This window comes from Callithrix jacchus, chromosome 3 (assembly GCF_049354715.1).
Source record: "Callithrix jacchus isolate 240 chromosome 3, calJac240_pri, whole genome shotgun sequence".
In the NCBI taxonomy this organism is placed as follows: Eukaryota; Metazoa; Chordata; class Mammalia; order Primates; family Cebidae; genus Callithrix; species Callithrix jacchus.
The window spans coordinates 188,730,583-188,748,310 of NC_133504.1; the positions used below are offsets into that span (position 1 = coordinate 188,730,583).

Genomic DNA, 17,728 nt, shown 5'->3' on the forward strand with positions numbered 1-17,728 from the left:
CTTAGGGACACCTGGAATGGGGCAGGTACGCCGTCCACCACCTTAGGGACACCTGGAATGGGGGAGGTACGCTGTCCACCACCTCAGGGGCACCTGGAATGGGGCAGGTACTCTGTCCACCACCTTAGGGACACCTGGAATGGGGCAGGTACGTCATCCACCACCTTAGGGACCAGCATGCTCCCAGGCTTGAGGGCAGGAACCCAATTCTTCATAACCGAGTGAAATGGTGTGGCCCTGTGACTACACGCGCTTTGCTGTTGATGGTGAATAGGCTCTAGTCAAGCACATTCTTTAACATTTTCCCAATAGCTGCTATAAATATAAAGGACTTTGTTATCTCCAGGGAGGAAGGCTGAGGCCAGGCCAGGGAGTGAGGGAGTTTGGACCCTTAATTAACTTATAAAACATGCAGGTTTAGGGGCTGAACTACTCATTTTCAATCTCCAGTTATCAAAGAGAAAATGGGTTACTGAGTGCAAGAAGGATGCACCGTTCCCTTGAGTATGTGGCCAGATTGGAGATTTGTTGTAATTGGATAATTTAATTCTCTTTGAAATCCCCAAAACCAAAAATCCATAAAGGAGAAAATTCCATCAGTTGTCCTCCTGGGGTGAGTGGTATATTGAAATGAACGGTGTTCAGAGAGCCTGGCCGTAAGGACCTCGCCTCCTTCTGGGCAGGGAGGCTGCGTGGCCACCGGAGGGCGGTGTGGGGCTGGAGCCAGAGTCTGGCTTCTCTTGCCGTTTTGGGAGCTGAAGATCAGGGATCCCCATCCCCTCCAGGCCCTTTCCCCGCCCAGCTGGCCCGGCCCCTCCTGGCTGGACTCCTGCCTGGCTGCCATTTGAGGGAACCCTTCCTCTCCAGGCCTTGCTTTCCTCACCTGGGAATGTTGGGGCAAAATCATGCTGGTTTCCTTCTTTATCCTTAACCCTCTTGCACCTTGTGTACATGGGCCGGGCCGGGCCATTGGGCACAGACGCCCCTCCAGAAATCACTGGAGCCTGATGACTCCTGGTCCCCAGAGCTTCTAGCCACCTGCTGAGAGTGGCCCTGGCTCAGTGGCTGATGGGGCCGAGTAGCTGCTTGCAAACCACCTGGCACCATGGGGTCTCTGGGTTGGCTCTGCTGACTGTGCGCCCTGCTGTGGCAGGGCCGGAGTGCCGAGGAGGAAGGCGGAGGCTGACAGAACACGGAGCCCGCCACAGGCAGCTGGGCCCAGAGCCCCACATCAGTGTGGTCTGAAAGTTCCCATGTGTAGTGAACAGTGCCAGCTCCTGAGGGTAGTTTGACCTTCAATTCCCAGGAAGTGATGTGCGCACAGGAGATGCCGGCTGTGCCTGGGGTGGGTGAGCAGGAGGGAGGAGGCAGACCTGGGGATGGAGAGTGGGGGTGGCTGAGTGCCGGGCTCAGTCCTGCCTGCCCCTGGGAACCAGAGTGCCCAACAGGCCCCCAGACCCCCGTCCCCTCCAGATTGCTGTCTGTGGGTCTGGGGCTTGTTAGGGCACTGCATGTGGCCCTGCTGTGAGAAAGGAGGAGCTGTGCCCTTGGCCTCTCAGCCCACAGCTCCCTCCCACCCATAGGTGGTCTTCAGGGCCTTTGGTCACCCCCCACCCAGCCTGCCCTCTGCATGTCTGTGCCTATGGGCCATGTGCAGTTCTATCTCCAGGACCTCACCCATCCTAGCTCGGCGTCTGCCCCTGTGGGATATTGCTGAGAGACGGGGTGGGAAGGGGTCTCCAGGACCTCACCCATCCTAGCTCGGCGTCTGCCCCTGTGGGATACTGCTGAGAGACGGGGTGGGAAGGGGTCTCCAGGACCTCACCCATCCTAGCTCGGCGTCTGCCCCTGTGGGATATTGCTGAGAGACGGGGTGGGAAGGGGTCTCCAGGACCTCACCCATCCTAGCTCGGCGTCTGCCCCTGTGGGATACTGCTGAGAGACGGGGTGGGAAGGGGTCTCCAGGACCTCATGTATCCTAGCTCGGCGTCTGCCCCTGTGGGATATTGCTGAGAGACGGGGTGGGAAGGGGCTCTGCCCTCAAGAGGCTCCAAGTCCTGCCTTGCTAGGAGTCCAGACTGCACATGTCAAAGGGTGAGTAACCAAGAGGCCAGATGTGCCAGGCCCGGACGCCCCACAGCTGCACCCGTGGCTGCAAGTGTGAGAGTCCCCATTATGGGGTCCGTGGTGGCCCCGAGCTGGGGGGACCGAAGGCTGACTGGGATGATACATCATCTTTTTAAAAACACCCCAGGATGGATTTGAGGCAGCCGAGAGGTGGACTCAGGTTGACTGGGCTGGGATAGGCAGGATTCTCGCAGTGGCTGTAATAGAGTTATGACAGCTCTGCCCCGCACCACACACCTGCTCGCACTGGGGTCCTGGGCCAGCACTGTGGTGCCCTGATCTGTGGGGGTCTGACAGGGTCAGCTGTCTGCAGGCAGGCGTGTCTCCTCCACTCACCTGCAGTTTGGGAGGGTGTGAGTTAGACGTGGAGTGCAGCGCCTGGCAGGCAGGAAGTTCCTGGCAAATACACATGGGCAAACCAGCTTTCATTCATATCCAATATGATGTTTTGGTAATAAATGACTTCATTGTCACTAGGTTTTCCGATGAGAGCATTTTGAAATACATGCAGGCTCTCAAAGCAGAAATTCTAAATGGGAAAGACCATCACTGTGGGGTCTGCTGTTTCCTTTTATTGCCTAGCATGGCCTTGCTGGCTGCCGGCTGCTCTAGAGCCATTGCGCCAGGCCTGCTGCCACATGCTTGGAGCAGCCACTGGGAAGGCTCTGGCCCCAGGCCTGCTAGCTTGGCCTTCCTGCTTTAGTCTGAGAAACCCTGGCTCCAAACAGCCATCCCCTTTTGTGGGTCACCAGTGAGAAGGGCTCAGGGTGACCACCCAGAGCATGCAGCATCACCTGATGCCCGGCCCTGTGTGGGCATGGGGCATGTGGGGCTGTACCCCATCAGGCTGTGCTGCCTCAGCTGGGTGGAGACACTGCGGCCCTCACAGTTTGGCTGCGGTGTGGTGTGGGGTAGGTATGGTGCAGGTCAGGCGTGGTATGGGTCAGGCATGGTGCGGGGCTGGCGTGGTGCGGGGCAGGTGTGGTGCGGGGCAGGTGTGGTGCGGGGCTGGTGTGGTGCGGGGCTGGTGTGGTGTGGTGTGGGTCAGCTGTGGTGCGGGGCAGGTGTGTGGTGTGGGGCAGTTGTGTGGTGCGGGGCAGGTGTGGTGTGGGTCAGCTGTGGTGCGGGGTGTGGTGTGGGTCAGGTGTGTGGTGCGGGGCAGGTGTGTGGTGTGGGGCAGGTGTGTGGTGCGGGGCAGGTGTGGTGTGGGTCAGCTGTGGTGTGGGGTAGGTGTGGTGTGGGGCAGGTGTGTGGTGCAGGGCAGGTGTGTGGTGTGGGGCAGGTGTTGTGTGGTGTGGGTCAGCTGTGGTGCAGGGCAGGTGTGGTGTTGTGGGTCAGCTGTGGTGCAGGGCAGGTGTGGTGTGGGTCAGCTGTGGTGTGGGGGCAGGTGTGTGGTGTGGGTCAGCTGTGGTGTGGGGCAGGTGTGGTGTGGTGTGCGTCAGCTGTGGTGCGGGGCAGGTGTGGTGTGGTGTGGGTCAGCTGTGGTGCGGGGTAGGTGTGGTGCGGGGCAGGTGTGGTGTGGGTCAGCTGTGGTGCAGGGTAGGTGTGGTGTGGGGCAGGTATGTGGTGCGGGGCAGGTGTGTGGGTCAGCTGTGGTGCGGGGTAGGTGTGGTGTGGGGCAGGTGTTTGGTGCAGGGCAGGTGTGTGGTGCTGGGCAGATGTGGTGCGGGGGAGGTGTGGTGTGGGGTAGGTATGTGGTGCAGGGCAGGTGTGTGGGTCAGCTGTGGTGCGGGGTAGGTGTGGTGTGGGGCAGGTGTTTGGTGCAGGGCAGGTGTGTGGTGCTGGGCAGATGTGGTGCGGGGGAGGTGTGGTGTGGGGTAGGTATGTGGTGCAGGGCAGGTGTGTGGGTCAGCTGTGGTGCGGGGTAGGTGTGGTGTGGGGCAGGTGTTTGGTGTAGGGCAGGTGTGTGGTGCTGGGCAGATGTGGTGTGGGGGAGGTGTGGTGTGGGGCAGGTGTGTGGTGCAGGGCAGGTGTGGTGTGGGTCAGCTGTGGTGTGGGGCAGGTGTGGTGTGGGTCAGCTGTGGTGTGGGGCAGGTGTGGTGTGGGTCAGCTGTGGTGTGGGGCAGGTGTGGTGTGGGGCAGGTGTGGTGTGGGTCAGCTGTGGTGTGGGGCAGGTGTGGTGTGGGGCAGGTGTGGTGTGGGTCAGCTGTGGTGTGGGGCAGGTGTGGTGTGGGTCAGCTGTGGTGTGGGGCAGGTGTGGTGTGGGTCAGCTGTGGTGTGGGGCAGGTGTGGTGTGGGTCAGCTGTGGTGTGGGGCAGGTGTGGTGTGGGTCAGCTGTGGTGTGGGGCAGGTGTGGTGTGGGTCAGCTGTGGTGTGGGGCAGGTGTGGTGTGGGTCAGCTGTGGTGTGGGGCAGGTGTGGTGTGGGTCAGCTGTGGTGTGGGGCAGGTGTGGTGTGGGGCAGGTGTGGTGTGGGTCAGCTGTGGTGTGGGTCAGCTGTGGTGTGGGGCAGGTGTGGTGTGGGGCAGCTGTGGTGTGGGGCAGGTGTGGTGTGGGGCAGGTGTGGTGCGGGGCAGGTGTGGTGTGGGTCAGCTGTGGTGCGGGGCAGGTGTGGTGTGGTGTGGTGTGGGTCAGCTGTGGTGTGGGGCAGGTGTGGTGTGGGTCAGCTGTGGTGCGGGGCAGGTGTGGTGTGGTGTGGTGTGGGTCAGCTGTGGTGTGGGGCAGGTGTGGTGTGGGTCAGCTGTGGTGCGGGGCAGGTGTGGTGTGGGTCAGCTGTGGTGCGGGGCAGGTGTGGTGTGGTGTGGTGTGGGTCAGCTGTGGTGCGGGTAGGTGAGATGGAATTGAATTCCGTGGTCCTTTGTGCTAGAGTGCATAGGGCGTGGGAGCATATGGAGCTGAAGTGGACTGTTTCTGCCTGTGTGACAGGTTTGTAATATTTTGCTGTTTTGGGGGAAACCCTGTTTTTCCAGAGAGCCTTTCCCTGGCAGAAGTAGCCAGTGCGCTGGACGCGGAGACCCTGCGGCGGCTGAAGCGGGAGTGTGGGGGGCTGCAGACGCTGCTCCGGAACAGCCACCAGGTGTTCCGAGGTATGGGCCCGCCTCCCCGCCTTTCTCTTGCCTTCCTTTCCCGCTTTTTTCAGGTAAATAACATTTTATTTGAGTGGCTCTGACTTGAAGAAGAATCTGGGAGAGGTCCCGAGTTCTGCGGTGCCCCACCCAGCTCTGATGTGGGTAGCATTTGACCTCGGGGTGGGACATGGGTCACCCCGTTCCCTCCTTGTGCCTTAGGACCTCGTCCTGTGAGACATACCAGGCCAGTCTCCCTCCCACTGTGCCGTGCTTGCTGGCTGGTGCCTCAGCTCCGCTTGCTCAACACGGGACAGAGCAAGGCAGGCAGCCGCGGCTGGGCCGCTCCTGTCACCAGGCCCTCTCTGGGCTGGGTGCCATTGTTTGGCGTCATCTGTAGCTGCTGCACACTGGAAGCATCCAGAGCCGCAGAGCCAGGCTGGGGAGTGGGAAGCGCGAGTCCCTGCCCCACAGTCACAGGCCTGGACTCCTGTGGCCTCGCCCCCCGGGCCCGGGCAGGAAGAGGTCCTGGCGCCCAGCCCTCCTGCTTCGCAACGCCCTGCTGGGGCTTGGGGAGGCAGGAGGGCCCTCCACCTGCTTGTCCATTTGCTCAGCCTGCAAAGCAAGGCACACACAGCCCTCTCCTGCTGGAGCTGGCAGGGCACTGAGGGCGAGGGGAATGTGGCAGGTTCCGCCCAGGTGCTGGGGCGCACAGTTCCATCCGCTGCAGCTTCCAGGTGTGCAGAGAGTGGGGAACAGGGCGGGGAGCTGCAGGTGACCAGCGCCAGTGGCTGGGGAGTTTGCTGTAACTTGCTTTGTGGAGTTTTTTTCCTCTTTGTAAGTATTTTAAAGCAAATTCCAGCTATCACGCTCTTTCACCCCAAGTACTTCCACGCGCATCTTTAAAAATAGTAGGTGTTTTCTTGTGTCACCGCCATGCCCTCAGCACACATTTCTGCCAGTCGTGTTGTGCAGGGAGAGCTGGCCTGGCTCCAGGGCGGGCTCCAGAGGGCTTAATTAGGATATGACACTTGAGCTGGGCCTGGAAGGAAAAGAGGAGTCAGGAACAGGGAACAGCTTTTAGGCAGAGGGAACAGCATGTGCACAGAGCTTGGGTTGGGAGGAGTGAGAGTGGTAGCTGGTGGGGCTACAGCTGCCGTGACCCGGAGAGGGACTGGCTTTCTGATACCGAAGTTACAGTGGGAAGGAGTGCCTGGCTCACACCCTAGCTTCTGGGTCCCCTGCCCATAAGTCACTCGGGCTTCTGTGGGGGTCTGGTGCAGGGCAGCATCTGGCTGTGTGTGTATGTGAGACAGCACAGGTGTGCGTGCCATGCCTGGTGTGTACACGAGAGCAAGGGTGTGAGTTTGTGCACACCCACACACAGCCTTTGGGTGCCCACTTGCTCTTGGAGAGCTGCACTTGGCTTTTAGCTGAAGCGGCCTCTCCTGGTGAGAGCTGCTGTTGGGGGGCCCATAGGCATGATTGGAGCCTGTGTTTCCTGGGGCAGGCGCAGAAGCATGTCCCTGAGGCTGCCTCCGAAGCCGACGCTGGGCCTGCCGTGCCTGCTGGGCTGGGCCTGCAGCCTGGGGTCTGCTCTTCCTTACGGAGGGCTTTAAGCACTTAGAATCCTTCCCACCTCTGAGGGGCCTCTGGGTTTTTCCCAGCACTTGTTTTTGGTTGACTGCCTGAAATACTGTCTTCTTCACCCGCGATGAATCCGCTCGTCTGTCAGTGCTTTTCTGTGCAAAAAAATAGGGGCACACTGATTTTTGGAAACACTTCTCAGTAGGTGTCCTGGGGATTGTGTTCCAGTCATGTGAAAACTATGCTGTGAAGCTGGGTCCGATTGCTGTATGAGGTTCAGGTTTTGTTTTCAGCTCACGTGGCTAGTCTCAGGAAATGTTGATGAGAGTGAGGAAGTGGAAATGTTTTCAGATGGCTTCAGGTCAGCCAGCCCTGAGCACAACCTGTGAGGACCATGAGGGCCGGCCCTGCCTCTGCCCCACCTCTTCCTGAGTTCATCGAGGCCTGCGGCGGCACGCTCCATCCATACTGGCTGGTGTGGAGCCTGGCACTGTGCTGCTGGATACACGCGGGGCTTCATGTCATCCTGCGCTCGGGGTGGAGCAGGCCTTCCTCCTAGAACATGCAGACATGGCTCGGGGAGGTCCGCGTGCGGCCCACAGTCTCCCAGTGAGTGGAGAGGCCATGCCAACAGCCAGGCCACGTCGCACCCAACAGGCCACTGAGCATCCGAGGACTCTGACCCTGCAGGTCACCCGTTCCTCAGAGCAGCTTGGTGAAGGGAGTGTCTGCTATGGAGAAGCAGTGTTGGAGTGGCGGTTCCTGTGCTGAGCTAGAGTCCCAGGGAACACGCACAGTAGGGAGGGAGGAGGCGGCGGGAACTTGGGACGAGCTTACTGTGGCCCTGTGGTTCCATTTCACAATGAGGAGCACGTTTCCAGAGGGAGGGTCTGTTGGTTGGTGGTCTTTCTAGCTGGCTGGAGCAAGTGCTCCTGGAGGGCCGTCCCATCTGGCGCCTGGCCCCAGGGAGGCTCAGGTGTCAGGAGGGGTGGCTGGCAGCTACCTGCCATGTCCAGGGGTAGACAAGGCAGTGGGTCAGCACTGCTGGGCCAGCCTGGAGCTGGCCTCCATGACACCTGCAGCCCCATCTCTATCATCAGCACTCGCTCCTCAGGCCTTAGAGACCTACAGGTCCTGCTTCCAAAATGTGGCCGGGTGTGGTCTTAAAGCTGCCTGGCGGGGGCCTGCCGCCAGATGGCCCGTCCGTGTTGTGAGGGGGCAGGGGAGGCCCTTCTGGCTCTGAGGGTGGGAGTCTGCACTCAGCCTTTGGCCTCAGTGAGCCCCACCCCATTCTCCTGACAGGTCAGGGCGTCAGGCAGAGGCCCCTCGCTGTTTGGCATCGTGTGCCCCCTGGGGAGTTGGGGTAAGCTCTGGCCCCTGTGGTTCCTCCTGAGCACCCTTCGGGGGTTCCAGGCCCCTCTGTGCTGTGCCAGGACGTGCTGCTGTGGCAGCATCAGCAGAGGTCGTGGAGTGGCCTTAACCGGAACCTTCAGGTTTAGAAACCTCAGCTCTGTTGTTGGGAGGCAGAACAGAGAGGTGGCTGTGGGAGGGCACACAGGGTCAGTCTCCCAGCCAGGCTGTGAGGACAAACCCCCCACGGTGTCCCCAGACACAGCCAGGCGCCACTCTCTGGGCTCATTTCTCTAGTTTCGGGGGAAACTATTTTTAAAACATCAGCCTGTCAAAAGCAGACAGGCTCGTTATTGCCACACACAAGGTGTTTTGAAAGCAGAAGTCATGCTTTGATTCCTGCACTTTCAAGTTCTCGTTGGAAGTCTGAGCCAGACTTCCTCACTGAGGCGCCTTTATCCCCCGCCTCCTATTGCGAGCGGCTTCTGGCTTCCAGGAGGACCAGGAAGGGGGTGGTTGCTTTGGCCACGTTTCACGGGAGTGGTTGGCTTCTCGGAAAGAAACGGCCAAGTGGGAGTGCAGGGGGGAATCTCGCTCGATTTGGGCGGTGGTGTCACGAGACGGCCTGGGGGTGGCCCTCGAGGCCTGGTACCCCGCTGATGAGCAGGCCCACAGCAGCCCTCTCCTGGCCTCACCCCACTCTGATGTCCTTCCAGCTCCCCAGTTTGGAGATCAGCCCTGGCCATTGGGTCCCAGTGGCACTTCCAGAGCGGGCATTTAAACCACTGCACAGGCAGGTCCCTCCTCCTGTTCCTGTCCCAGGGCTCCTTGGCCTCCCCTGACTCCACACTTGCATCTGGAGGGGCTCCAGTTGGGAGACACAGGTAAATCCAGTGCACCGGGATGGCACCAAGGAGCAGAGGCCGCCCTGCACCAGCCCGTCCTGAGACTGCGGGAGGGACCTGCGCCTCGCCCCGCTTGTCTATGGTGCTGAGACCATCCGCAGAGGCCAGGGCTGCCGCGCAGACGTTTTCTCATGTTCCAGCTCTCACACATGGTCCTCAAGTGATCCTTCTCAAATGGTCTGTGGGACCTGCCAGTCAGCCAGAGGGAAGGTCATGGCCTCAATGATGAGGCCACGTGGGACCCAGCTCTGTCCTCTGCCCTCCCCTCTGGCCGGCAGTCGAACAGGGCCAGTCATGGTGCAGTCTGTGCTAGGACACTCGGCTTTGCTGCTTCTCTCCCTAAAATCTCTTCCTGGGTCTGTGCAGGGCCACCGCTCACCTCTGCAGGGCTCCCTTCCCTGGTCCTGCCTGTAGACGCACCCGTACCTCGGTGACTCCCACTGGAGGCAGACCCACTGTGACCAGCAGGAACTCTGGGGTCTGTCCCAGCTGTATCCCTGACCCTCGGCTGGCACCTCCCGTGGGGTGGGAACTAGACAGATGCTGGTGAGTTACGGAGCTTTCAGGTTAACCTCTCGGTGTGTCTCTTCTCTGTCCCAAACCACAGTGGTGAATGGGCGAGTTCACATCCGTGACTGGAGAGAGGAGACGCCGCGGAAGACAAAGCCGCCAGCAGCGAAGCGGAGACTGCTCTCCGAAGCCTGCAAAACCCGCCTCTGCTGGTTCTTCATGCATCACCCTGACGGCTGTGCTCTGTCCGCGGACTGCTGCCTGTTTGCCCACGGGCCTGCGGAGCTGCGGCTGCCCCAGACCCGGAGGAAGAAGACTCTGTGAGCTGCATCCTGGTGGGGGAGGCCACACCAGGGAGAACTTCGCCAGCAATCCTCAGCACTGCCGTCTCTGCACTGGCCACGTTTCAGCCCACCTCCTCCCACCTTCTTTAGACCCGCACCTTCCTCCCTCCTCCACGAGACCTTCCTCCCCACAAATACTGCAGCAGTTCTTCGTCCTTCTAGAAAAAAAAATCCTGATTTGTTTCTCTTTTATTTTCATTAAGAGATGGGGTCTCCATCCCTCGCCCAGGCTGGAATGCAGTGGCATGATCACAGCTCACTGCAGCTTCGAACTCCTGGGCTCAAGCCATCCTTCTGCCTCGGCCTGTGAAGTAGCCGGGACCGTAGATGCACGCCACCATGCCTGGCCAACTTTGAAAATGTTGGAGGTGGCGTCTCTCTGTGCTGCCCAGGCTGGCCTTGAACTCCTGGGCTGGAATGAGCCTCTCGCCTCAGCCTCCCACAGAGCTGGCATTCCAGCCGTGAGCCATGGCGTCTGGCCCCTGATGTTTCTGTTTAAAGTTCCTCCCGTGGTTTTATACAAAAAGGCATATGCAATCCACACTGTTGTGCCTTTGGCTCCCTGTGTCCCCTGTGCCTCACGGTTGGGAGCATCCGCCTGGTTATTTGCATCAGCCTGTGGCATTCCGTGGCGGTGCTGCTTTCATCATTCCTGAGCAGTGATGATCAACAGGCACCTGCTCTGAAGGCACCTCGGCTCTGCGGCACCACAGGGCAGCGCTGCCACGGGCCCTGGAGTTCCCAGTCAGTCCCAGAGCCTAGAGCCCAGGCGAGAGATGTGCCAGGAGGTGCCTTCATTTTACGCAGGAAGGGTCTGCCCTTCATGTTACTGGGAGACTGGCACTCCGTGGCCCCTTGGGGCAGGCCCCAGTTGGTTGAGCAGCTGCAGGTCTGACTAGTTGAGGCACAAGGGGGCTCTGCTGGGGCCTCTGGGGTCCCCCACACTGGGAAGTTCTCCATGCAGGGGACACCTGGTGCAGAAACCCGGAAGGAGCAGCCAGGAGCTCAGTACTGCGGGTGGTGGAGCAGGGAGATGGGAAGAAGTCTCTTCCCAATGATGTGTCTGGGTCCGAGGGAGTCACAGAGCCGTGTCACTCCCCCAGCCACTGTTAGGCCAGAGGAGGCGTCCTCCTGCCAAGCCATGCCATGGTGTTGAGGTTTTGCTGCTCAGCACACCCAGGGTGACGCACTTGAGGACAAGCCACCTGATGCCCCCAGCCCCACATTGTTGCCAGAGCTCTCCCTGCAGCAGGAAGGGCTGATCCCAACCTCAGAGGGGCTTGGGGTGACATCAAGGGATGGCAGAGCAGGGAATGTAGGGAGCCCGGCCCTGAGGAACAGCCCTGCTATTGCTTCCTGGAAGCGGCGCACTTCCTGAGCTGAGCCCAGGACTCCACCCAAGCCTTGGGGCTGCCCGAGATCTCCCATGCCGGGTATGCAGCCTCTGTCAGGCCCAGGATAGCTCCATGTGACTGAACCCTCCTTTCCCCTCCCCTCCCCAGGCCTCTCCCAAGTCCAGGGCACCTGCTTTAATTTTCCAGTGGCCGCAGAGCCTTCTGTGCTTGGTGCTGCGGGACTCCAAACCTGGCTCTGGAGCTGAGTCCTGGTGAGGGTGGGTGACCCTGGGGAGGATGAGCTCCCCAACACGCCCCAAGGACTCAATCTCAAAGGAGCATCAGATGGGGCTGGGGGCATGTGCAGTGACCTCAGCTCTCCCTCATGGGGTCCTGCCGGGCCAAGAGCTCTACTGAGTGGGGCCCACCGTGCCTGTAGACCCCTCCGTGCTACCTGGCATCGTCATATGGCAGAAGCAGTCTTTGTTGAGCACATCACCTGACCTGACTTCTGGGTTCCAGGTACCATTTCTTACTGCCTCCCTGGCACCACTGTGCCCTGTCCACTGGTCATGTGACTGGGTGTCAGGCACAATCTCCTTGCAGCAATAAACAATGATCTGTGGGCGAAGGTGGGCAGATAAGAGGCCTGGCAGGGGGCGCAGGTCTGGCAGCCTGGTGTGGCCAGCCTAGAGGGCTTCCTGGTGACTCCTAGGAGCTTGAGTGTCTCCCCTGGACGGGTGAGATTGAGGGAATGCCACGAAAGTGGGCATGAGGGGCAATCTCGCCAGGGGCACTGCATCTGCACTGCCTGTCCAGACAGGTGCCAGGCAGGCACCAGGTCTCACTGGCTGGGGGGCAGCCTCTGTCCCCAGGCACCCTGGCTTGCCCCATCTGCTGCAGAGGAGGCCTGTGGTGAGCCTTGTGGTCTTGGGACCTGTGTGACTGCAGCACCTTGGACTGGTGCTGGGGTTCAGACCCCAGGTCTCACAGGCCTTGGCTCATGGCATGGCCAAACCCTGAGGTCTGTCGGGTTGTCAGGGCAGGCTTCCTGGAGGAGGGGCTGCGGTTGCGCATTTTCCCTCTCATCCTGCCACCCACTAGGGCTACTCTCCAGGGCCACAACTGTCACAGAACGAGGAATCCGGACCTCGACAGAACAGCCTGGTGTGGACGAGAGTCCCAGGGGAGAGGCCAAGACCTCTGCTGACTTGCCCCCAGCTCATTTCTGTGTGACCCTCCCTTTCTGGTGTTTTTGCTCAGAAGACTGTGTTGTGGACCTCACGGTTCTGGGAAAAGGTGGTTCACAGGCAGGTCCGGTCACATGTCACTGGATAGTGCAGATGCATTCTGAGAAACTCGTGGTGAGGTGATTCTGCCATCCTACATCAGAGTGTACCCCGCGCTCCCAAAAGACAGCCTGCTGCATACCCAGGCTCCCGGACCCCATGCCCCATGGCACGCTGCTGTGCTGAGTGCTGTGGGCAGCTGTCACGAGACGTAAGTGTCTGTGTACCCAAACATAGAAAAGGTACGGTGAAAATACCGTGTAAAAGATAAAGCATGCTTCGGCTGTGGAGGGCACTCACCCTGAGTGGAGCCTGTGGACTAGACGGGGCTGTGGGTGTCGGGGAGGGAGTGGGGGTGCACGGAACCCTGCTGCAGACTTGATGAACAGCACACCTAGGCCACACTCCGTTTATTTAAAACAAAATTTCCTCAGTGACACATTAACCTGAGCATCAATTTGTAACTTTTTAATTTTATGAACTTTAAAAGCATTTTTTGACACTTTTGTAATAACACTAAGCTTAAAACACAAACACATCGTACAGCTACACAAAAATATTTTTCTTTTTTTTTTTTGTTTTTAACTTTGTGTTTTTGAGAAGGGGTCTTGTTGTATCACCCAGGCTGGAGTGCAGTGACGCCACCTGGGATCATTGTAGCCTCAGCCTCCTGGGCTCGGTTGATTTCCCACCTCAGTCACCCAAGTAGCTGGGATCACAGGCATGCACCACTGCATGCTGCCTAGACTGGCCTTGAACTACACTCAAGTGAGCTTCCTGCTGGGGTGGTGAGTATCGGAGTTGCCAGTGGGAAATCCACATGGGTCTGCAGCAACCTTAACTTGCCTCCTTGGAAGAAAGAATTCAACTGAGGGGTGTAAGAGAAAAAGGAGCCTGGGGCAAGTCTCAGAGCAGGAGTGGAAGTGTATTAACAAGCTTTAGAGCAGGAAAGAAAAGAAAGTACATGTTAAAACATGAGCTCTGAATGAAGAGACCCCCCCGAACAGGCTTTGTGTGAGCAACATGGCTGTTTATTCACCTGGGTGAGGGCGGGCTGAGTCCGAAAAGGGAGTCAGTGGAGGGCGGTGGGATAGGGGTTGGTTTTAAAGGTTTGGGGAGGGCAGTGGAAAGTTACAGAAGTTACAGTTTAGGGTGGATTCTTCAAGCTGGGAGGGCTGGTCATAGGGTCTGGAGTCACAAGGTTGACCAAGGTCAGTTACAAAGTCCAATTGCCTTGTCAATTGCGGTGGGAACAAGGAAAGTTAATTAGGCGCCGCAGGGGTTGGTCATTTCTTCTCTTGTGGTTTTCCAGTTACTTCAGACTTTCTAGTTCCAGGAAGCCATCCAGAGGTGTACGTGCAGGTCACGGGGGTCGCCATGGTGTCCTTGGCACCGTCAGCCTAAAAGACCTTACAGGACACTTGGAAGAGACTCAAGTAGGCACTTTGGAGGTCAAGGGCAGCATTTGACCTTTTGACTTGGGGTTTTATATGCTGGCGTGCTTCCAGGGCTTTGTGTCCCTTTTCCCGTGACTCTTTGCCCAGGGCAGGCTGCTGCATGCACAGTGCCCTCCTTGCACTTGGGACGTGAGCATCTGCAGCGCAGGGCGATGAAGAGGTTGTACGAATGTTCACCTGAGGCTTCATCCCTTGTCCGGTGGGATGCCCCCAGGAGGTCAGGCTCTGCCGTTTTATCTCTTAATGCGCAGGCTCCAGCCCACTCACCCAATTCCTGAGATTTTATTGAAAGCTGCTGATTACCAGTTTCAAGTGTCTTTACCTATTGGAAATTGCCTCTCCCTGGTGCCTGCCACCAATGATCATTGATAGAGAGGCAGTGCGACAACTGTGCGACCATCACCTTGAGAACTAAACTCTTGATTTTTTTAAAATCTTGCTCAAATTCCTATCTAAGGGGTTTGGGGAGTCATGCCCTACAAATCATAAATTCTCATATGGGTTTTATTTAACCCTGTATATCATGACTGACTTTCCAACCCGACTCTGGCATGACATTACAAGTCAATGAAGAAAAATCAAAGCATTTTACCTCCAAACGTGCTTCTTTGCCTTAATTTGAAATGGCTCTGCAAAGCTGTTCTTTGTGGGGGGAAATTTGCATCTGTAAAGAATCTATTAACTAACGATCTTTTTCTTCCAGACAGACCCTCCCAATTCTAAAGAGATTGACTAGGATCTGAATAGGAAACATTTGTCATCTGTTGTCCCTGAGGGAAGACACTTAGACTTCAAAGAACTTTGGTCTCCACAATCTTTACCTTAGCCTGAATATACCCTGTCAATCCCAGGTCTTCAGACAAACTCAACCAATTGTCAACCAGAAAATGTTTAAATTCACCAATAGCCTGGAAGCTCCTCCCCGCTGCCTCCACCTTTGAGTTGTCCCACCTTTCTGGACCAAACCAATGTATTTTAAAAATATATTTGATTGATGTCTCATGCCTCTCTAAAATGTATAAACCAAGCTACACACCAACCACCCTTTTGGGCACATGTTCTCAGGCCCTCCTAGGACTGTGTCACAGGCCGTGGTCACTAATATTTGGCTCAGAATAAATCTCTTCAAATATTTTACAGAAAACAAAACCAGTGTTTTATAGAGTTCAACACTCTTCATCGACAACCCCGGTCACTCAGCTGGCGCTCCTGGTGGGCTGGGGTAGCCCTCCCCCATCCTCTCCTGCCTGACTGCCTACCTACTGTGTCACTCCTGCCTCAGCCTCCCAGAGTTCTGGGGATTACAGGTAAATATGCTTTATAGTATGGCAGCTTTTCTCTTTAATTTTTTTTTTTTTAACTTTTAAACTTTTTTGTTAAGAATGAAAACAGAAACACATTAGCCTAGGCCTGCACAGGGTCCAGACGGTCAGTATCACTGTCTCCTGCCTCCTCATCTTGTCCTATCAGAAGGTCTTCGGGGGACAGTAGTGCACCTAGAGCTCTCACCACCTCTGCTAACAGGGCGGCCTTCCCAATCCCTCCTGAACGCCCTGCCTGAGGTGTCACTTTTCAGAAACGTGGCCGTGGCAACGTGCTTGTGCTTGTAAGCAGATAAGGCACCGTGAACATTCCTCTCTCTGAATGAACCTTCCACGTTGAGGTCTGCGCTTCCGCCTTTTAAGGGGCTTGTGGAGGTCTGCGAGCTTCTGCTGAACCCTTCACTGTAGATTTTCTTGGGGCGCATCCTGCGTTTCTGCAGCTGCCTTTTCTCTCCCCTCTTCTTCCTGTTCAATGGCTCCTCACTTGTCAGTTCTTCAGGAACCCCCTTGAGGCGCTCCTCAACGCCATCCTCCTCCACCCCAGGCTGGAGTTTTGTGCCGTCCTAGCCACAGCCTTGCTGAGTGTTGCCACCTCCTCATCCTGGGCAAATCCTGTGCAGTCCTGGGTGAACCCCATGTGAGTCTTCCTCCAGATGCCATTCACGCACGCTGTTAAAACACGTGCGCTCTGGAGGAAGAGACCGGCCAGACAGGCTCCGTGGGAGCAACATAGCTGTTCATTTGCTCGGGTGCGGGCGGGCTGAGTCCAAAAAGAGAGTCAGCATGGGGCAGAGGGAGAGGAGTTGCCTTAATAGGTTTGGGGTAGGCAGTGGAAAGTTACGGACGTTACGCTTTAGGACAGTTTTTTGCAAGCTGGGTCAGGGTCGTAGGTTTGCAAGCTGGGAGGGGGTTGTAGCGTCTGAAGTCAGGAGGTTGACCAAGGTCGGTTACAAAGTCCAGTGGCTTTGTCCCTTGAGGGTCGAATAAGAAACAGTAGAAGAATGTCTCAGGTTAGTTAGGCGCAGGGGTCGATCGCTCTTCTGTTTCTGATGACCTTCCAGCTACTTCAGATTTCCTAATTCCTGGAGGCCCTCCAGAGGCATATGTGCACGCCACGGCGCCGTCAGGCAGCCTAAAACACCTTATACACACCTTGGCAAGCCCGGCTTAGGACGTCACCCCCAGCTCAAGCAAGGTTTCTGCCGCAGCCCGAGATGCCATCCTTCCGCAGTGGCATCCCTGCCTTCTCGGTAGACTCCTCAGCTGAAGCTGTAGCCTGGGCAGAGGGCCTCCTCAGCCAGCGGGCCTTAAAAGCTGCTGAGAGTGCTTGGTCCGTCGGTTGGGTGAAGAGTGGTGCTTGGAGGGAAACCACTGTGACACGATGAAAATCCCCAGGAAGAGGAGGCTGTGTGGGAGCGTCACCACCACCAAGCAGGACCCTACAGGGAACTGTGTTATTCGGCAACTCAGGAGGGCCTCTTGGAAGAGGAGTGGGTCATCCCTGACTGCCTTGGCCCTGCGGTGCCCTGGCCGTCGTGCTCACTGTTGCACTGGAGGGCCCTGGGTCCTCACCACGCAGGATCACACTCACAGCAGCGTGGTCACCAGGCAAGGCTGTTACTCCGCCCTTTAAAGCCTTGAAACCTGGCACTGACTTGGCCCCCTTATGCATGAAAGGGAAACACCTAGGCAAAAATGATGTCAGCGAGAAAGCGACGACAGTGAAAGAGACCTGAGCTAACCCACTCTCATCTCACCTTTCCCTGAACTATTCCTGGGCTGCATGGCTGGGCTAACTTTGAAAGTAAGTCAGGCTGTGGTTTAAATGAAAATAGGCCGTGCCCCAAACTCAGCTGCTTTTGTGAAGCTAACGGGAGGCTCTCAGGCTGGCGAGGACAGCGCCCTGCTAAGGCGCAGACAGGAACTATTGCCAGCCTTTCTACCGGAGTTTATAAGATGTGCAGCTTCCCCAGTTGCACCTGCAAACAGCATCACTGTCACCCCGAGACTGGCCTCTTGAGATCTCTTTCCAGGTTTTCTGCGTGTCTGACACCTGTGGTTCCACTTGGACCTCTCAACCCCTGCTCCTGTGGCCCCACAGAGGCAGTTCAGCCCACAGGACAGCTCCTCCTGTCATCCTGGGAATGATTTGAGTAGCGACTCAGTCTCCCACGTAGTGTGGCCGGCCTTGTGACTGTTAAACTATTTCTCCATAGAAATGTCACGGTCTTTCTTTGTGCAGTGGACAGGAAAAACCCCTTGGGCAGTTACCAAAGTCCTTTCAGGCCTCTGTTTCCAGAGTAGGGAGGGTTCCTCCATGCTGAAGCTGTGCCGTGGCAAGTGAATCTCCCACATAATCGAGTTTCCAGAACTGTCTTCAGCCGCCTGCACGCCAGCACCCACAGACTCAGCACTCGCGTCCACATTCGGTAATACATAGCAGTCCTCGAATCACGTACACCACCGGAACTAGCAGTAAATCTGACACCAGAGTCGGGTC

The 17,728-nt window shown here is 57.4% G+C and overlaps 1 protein-coding gene across 4 annotated transcripts in view; it reads left to right on the forward strand.

The window, feature by feature from the left end:
• The window catches only part of TRMT44 (tRNA methyltransferase 44 homolog), a 43,088-nt gene extending 28,180 nt beyond the window's left edge, over positions 1 to 14,908 (forward strand). For all 4 annotated transcript variants that reach the window (XM_054253519.2, XM_054253520.2, XM_054253521.2 and 1 more), the window contains 2 exons: positions 5,035 to 5,151; positions 9,580 to 14,908. In XM_054253519.2, coding sequence (XP_054109494.2) covers positions 5,035 to 5,151; positions 9,580 to 9,806 — 344 coding nt within the window. In that variant the 3' untranslated portion in view covers positions 9,807 to 14,908. The remainder of the gene's footprint in view (positions 1 to 5,034; positions 5,152 to 9,579) is intronic.
• Positions 14,909 to 17,728: the final 2,820 nt, after the last annotated feature.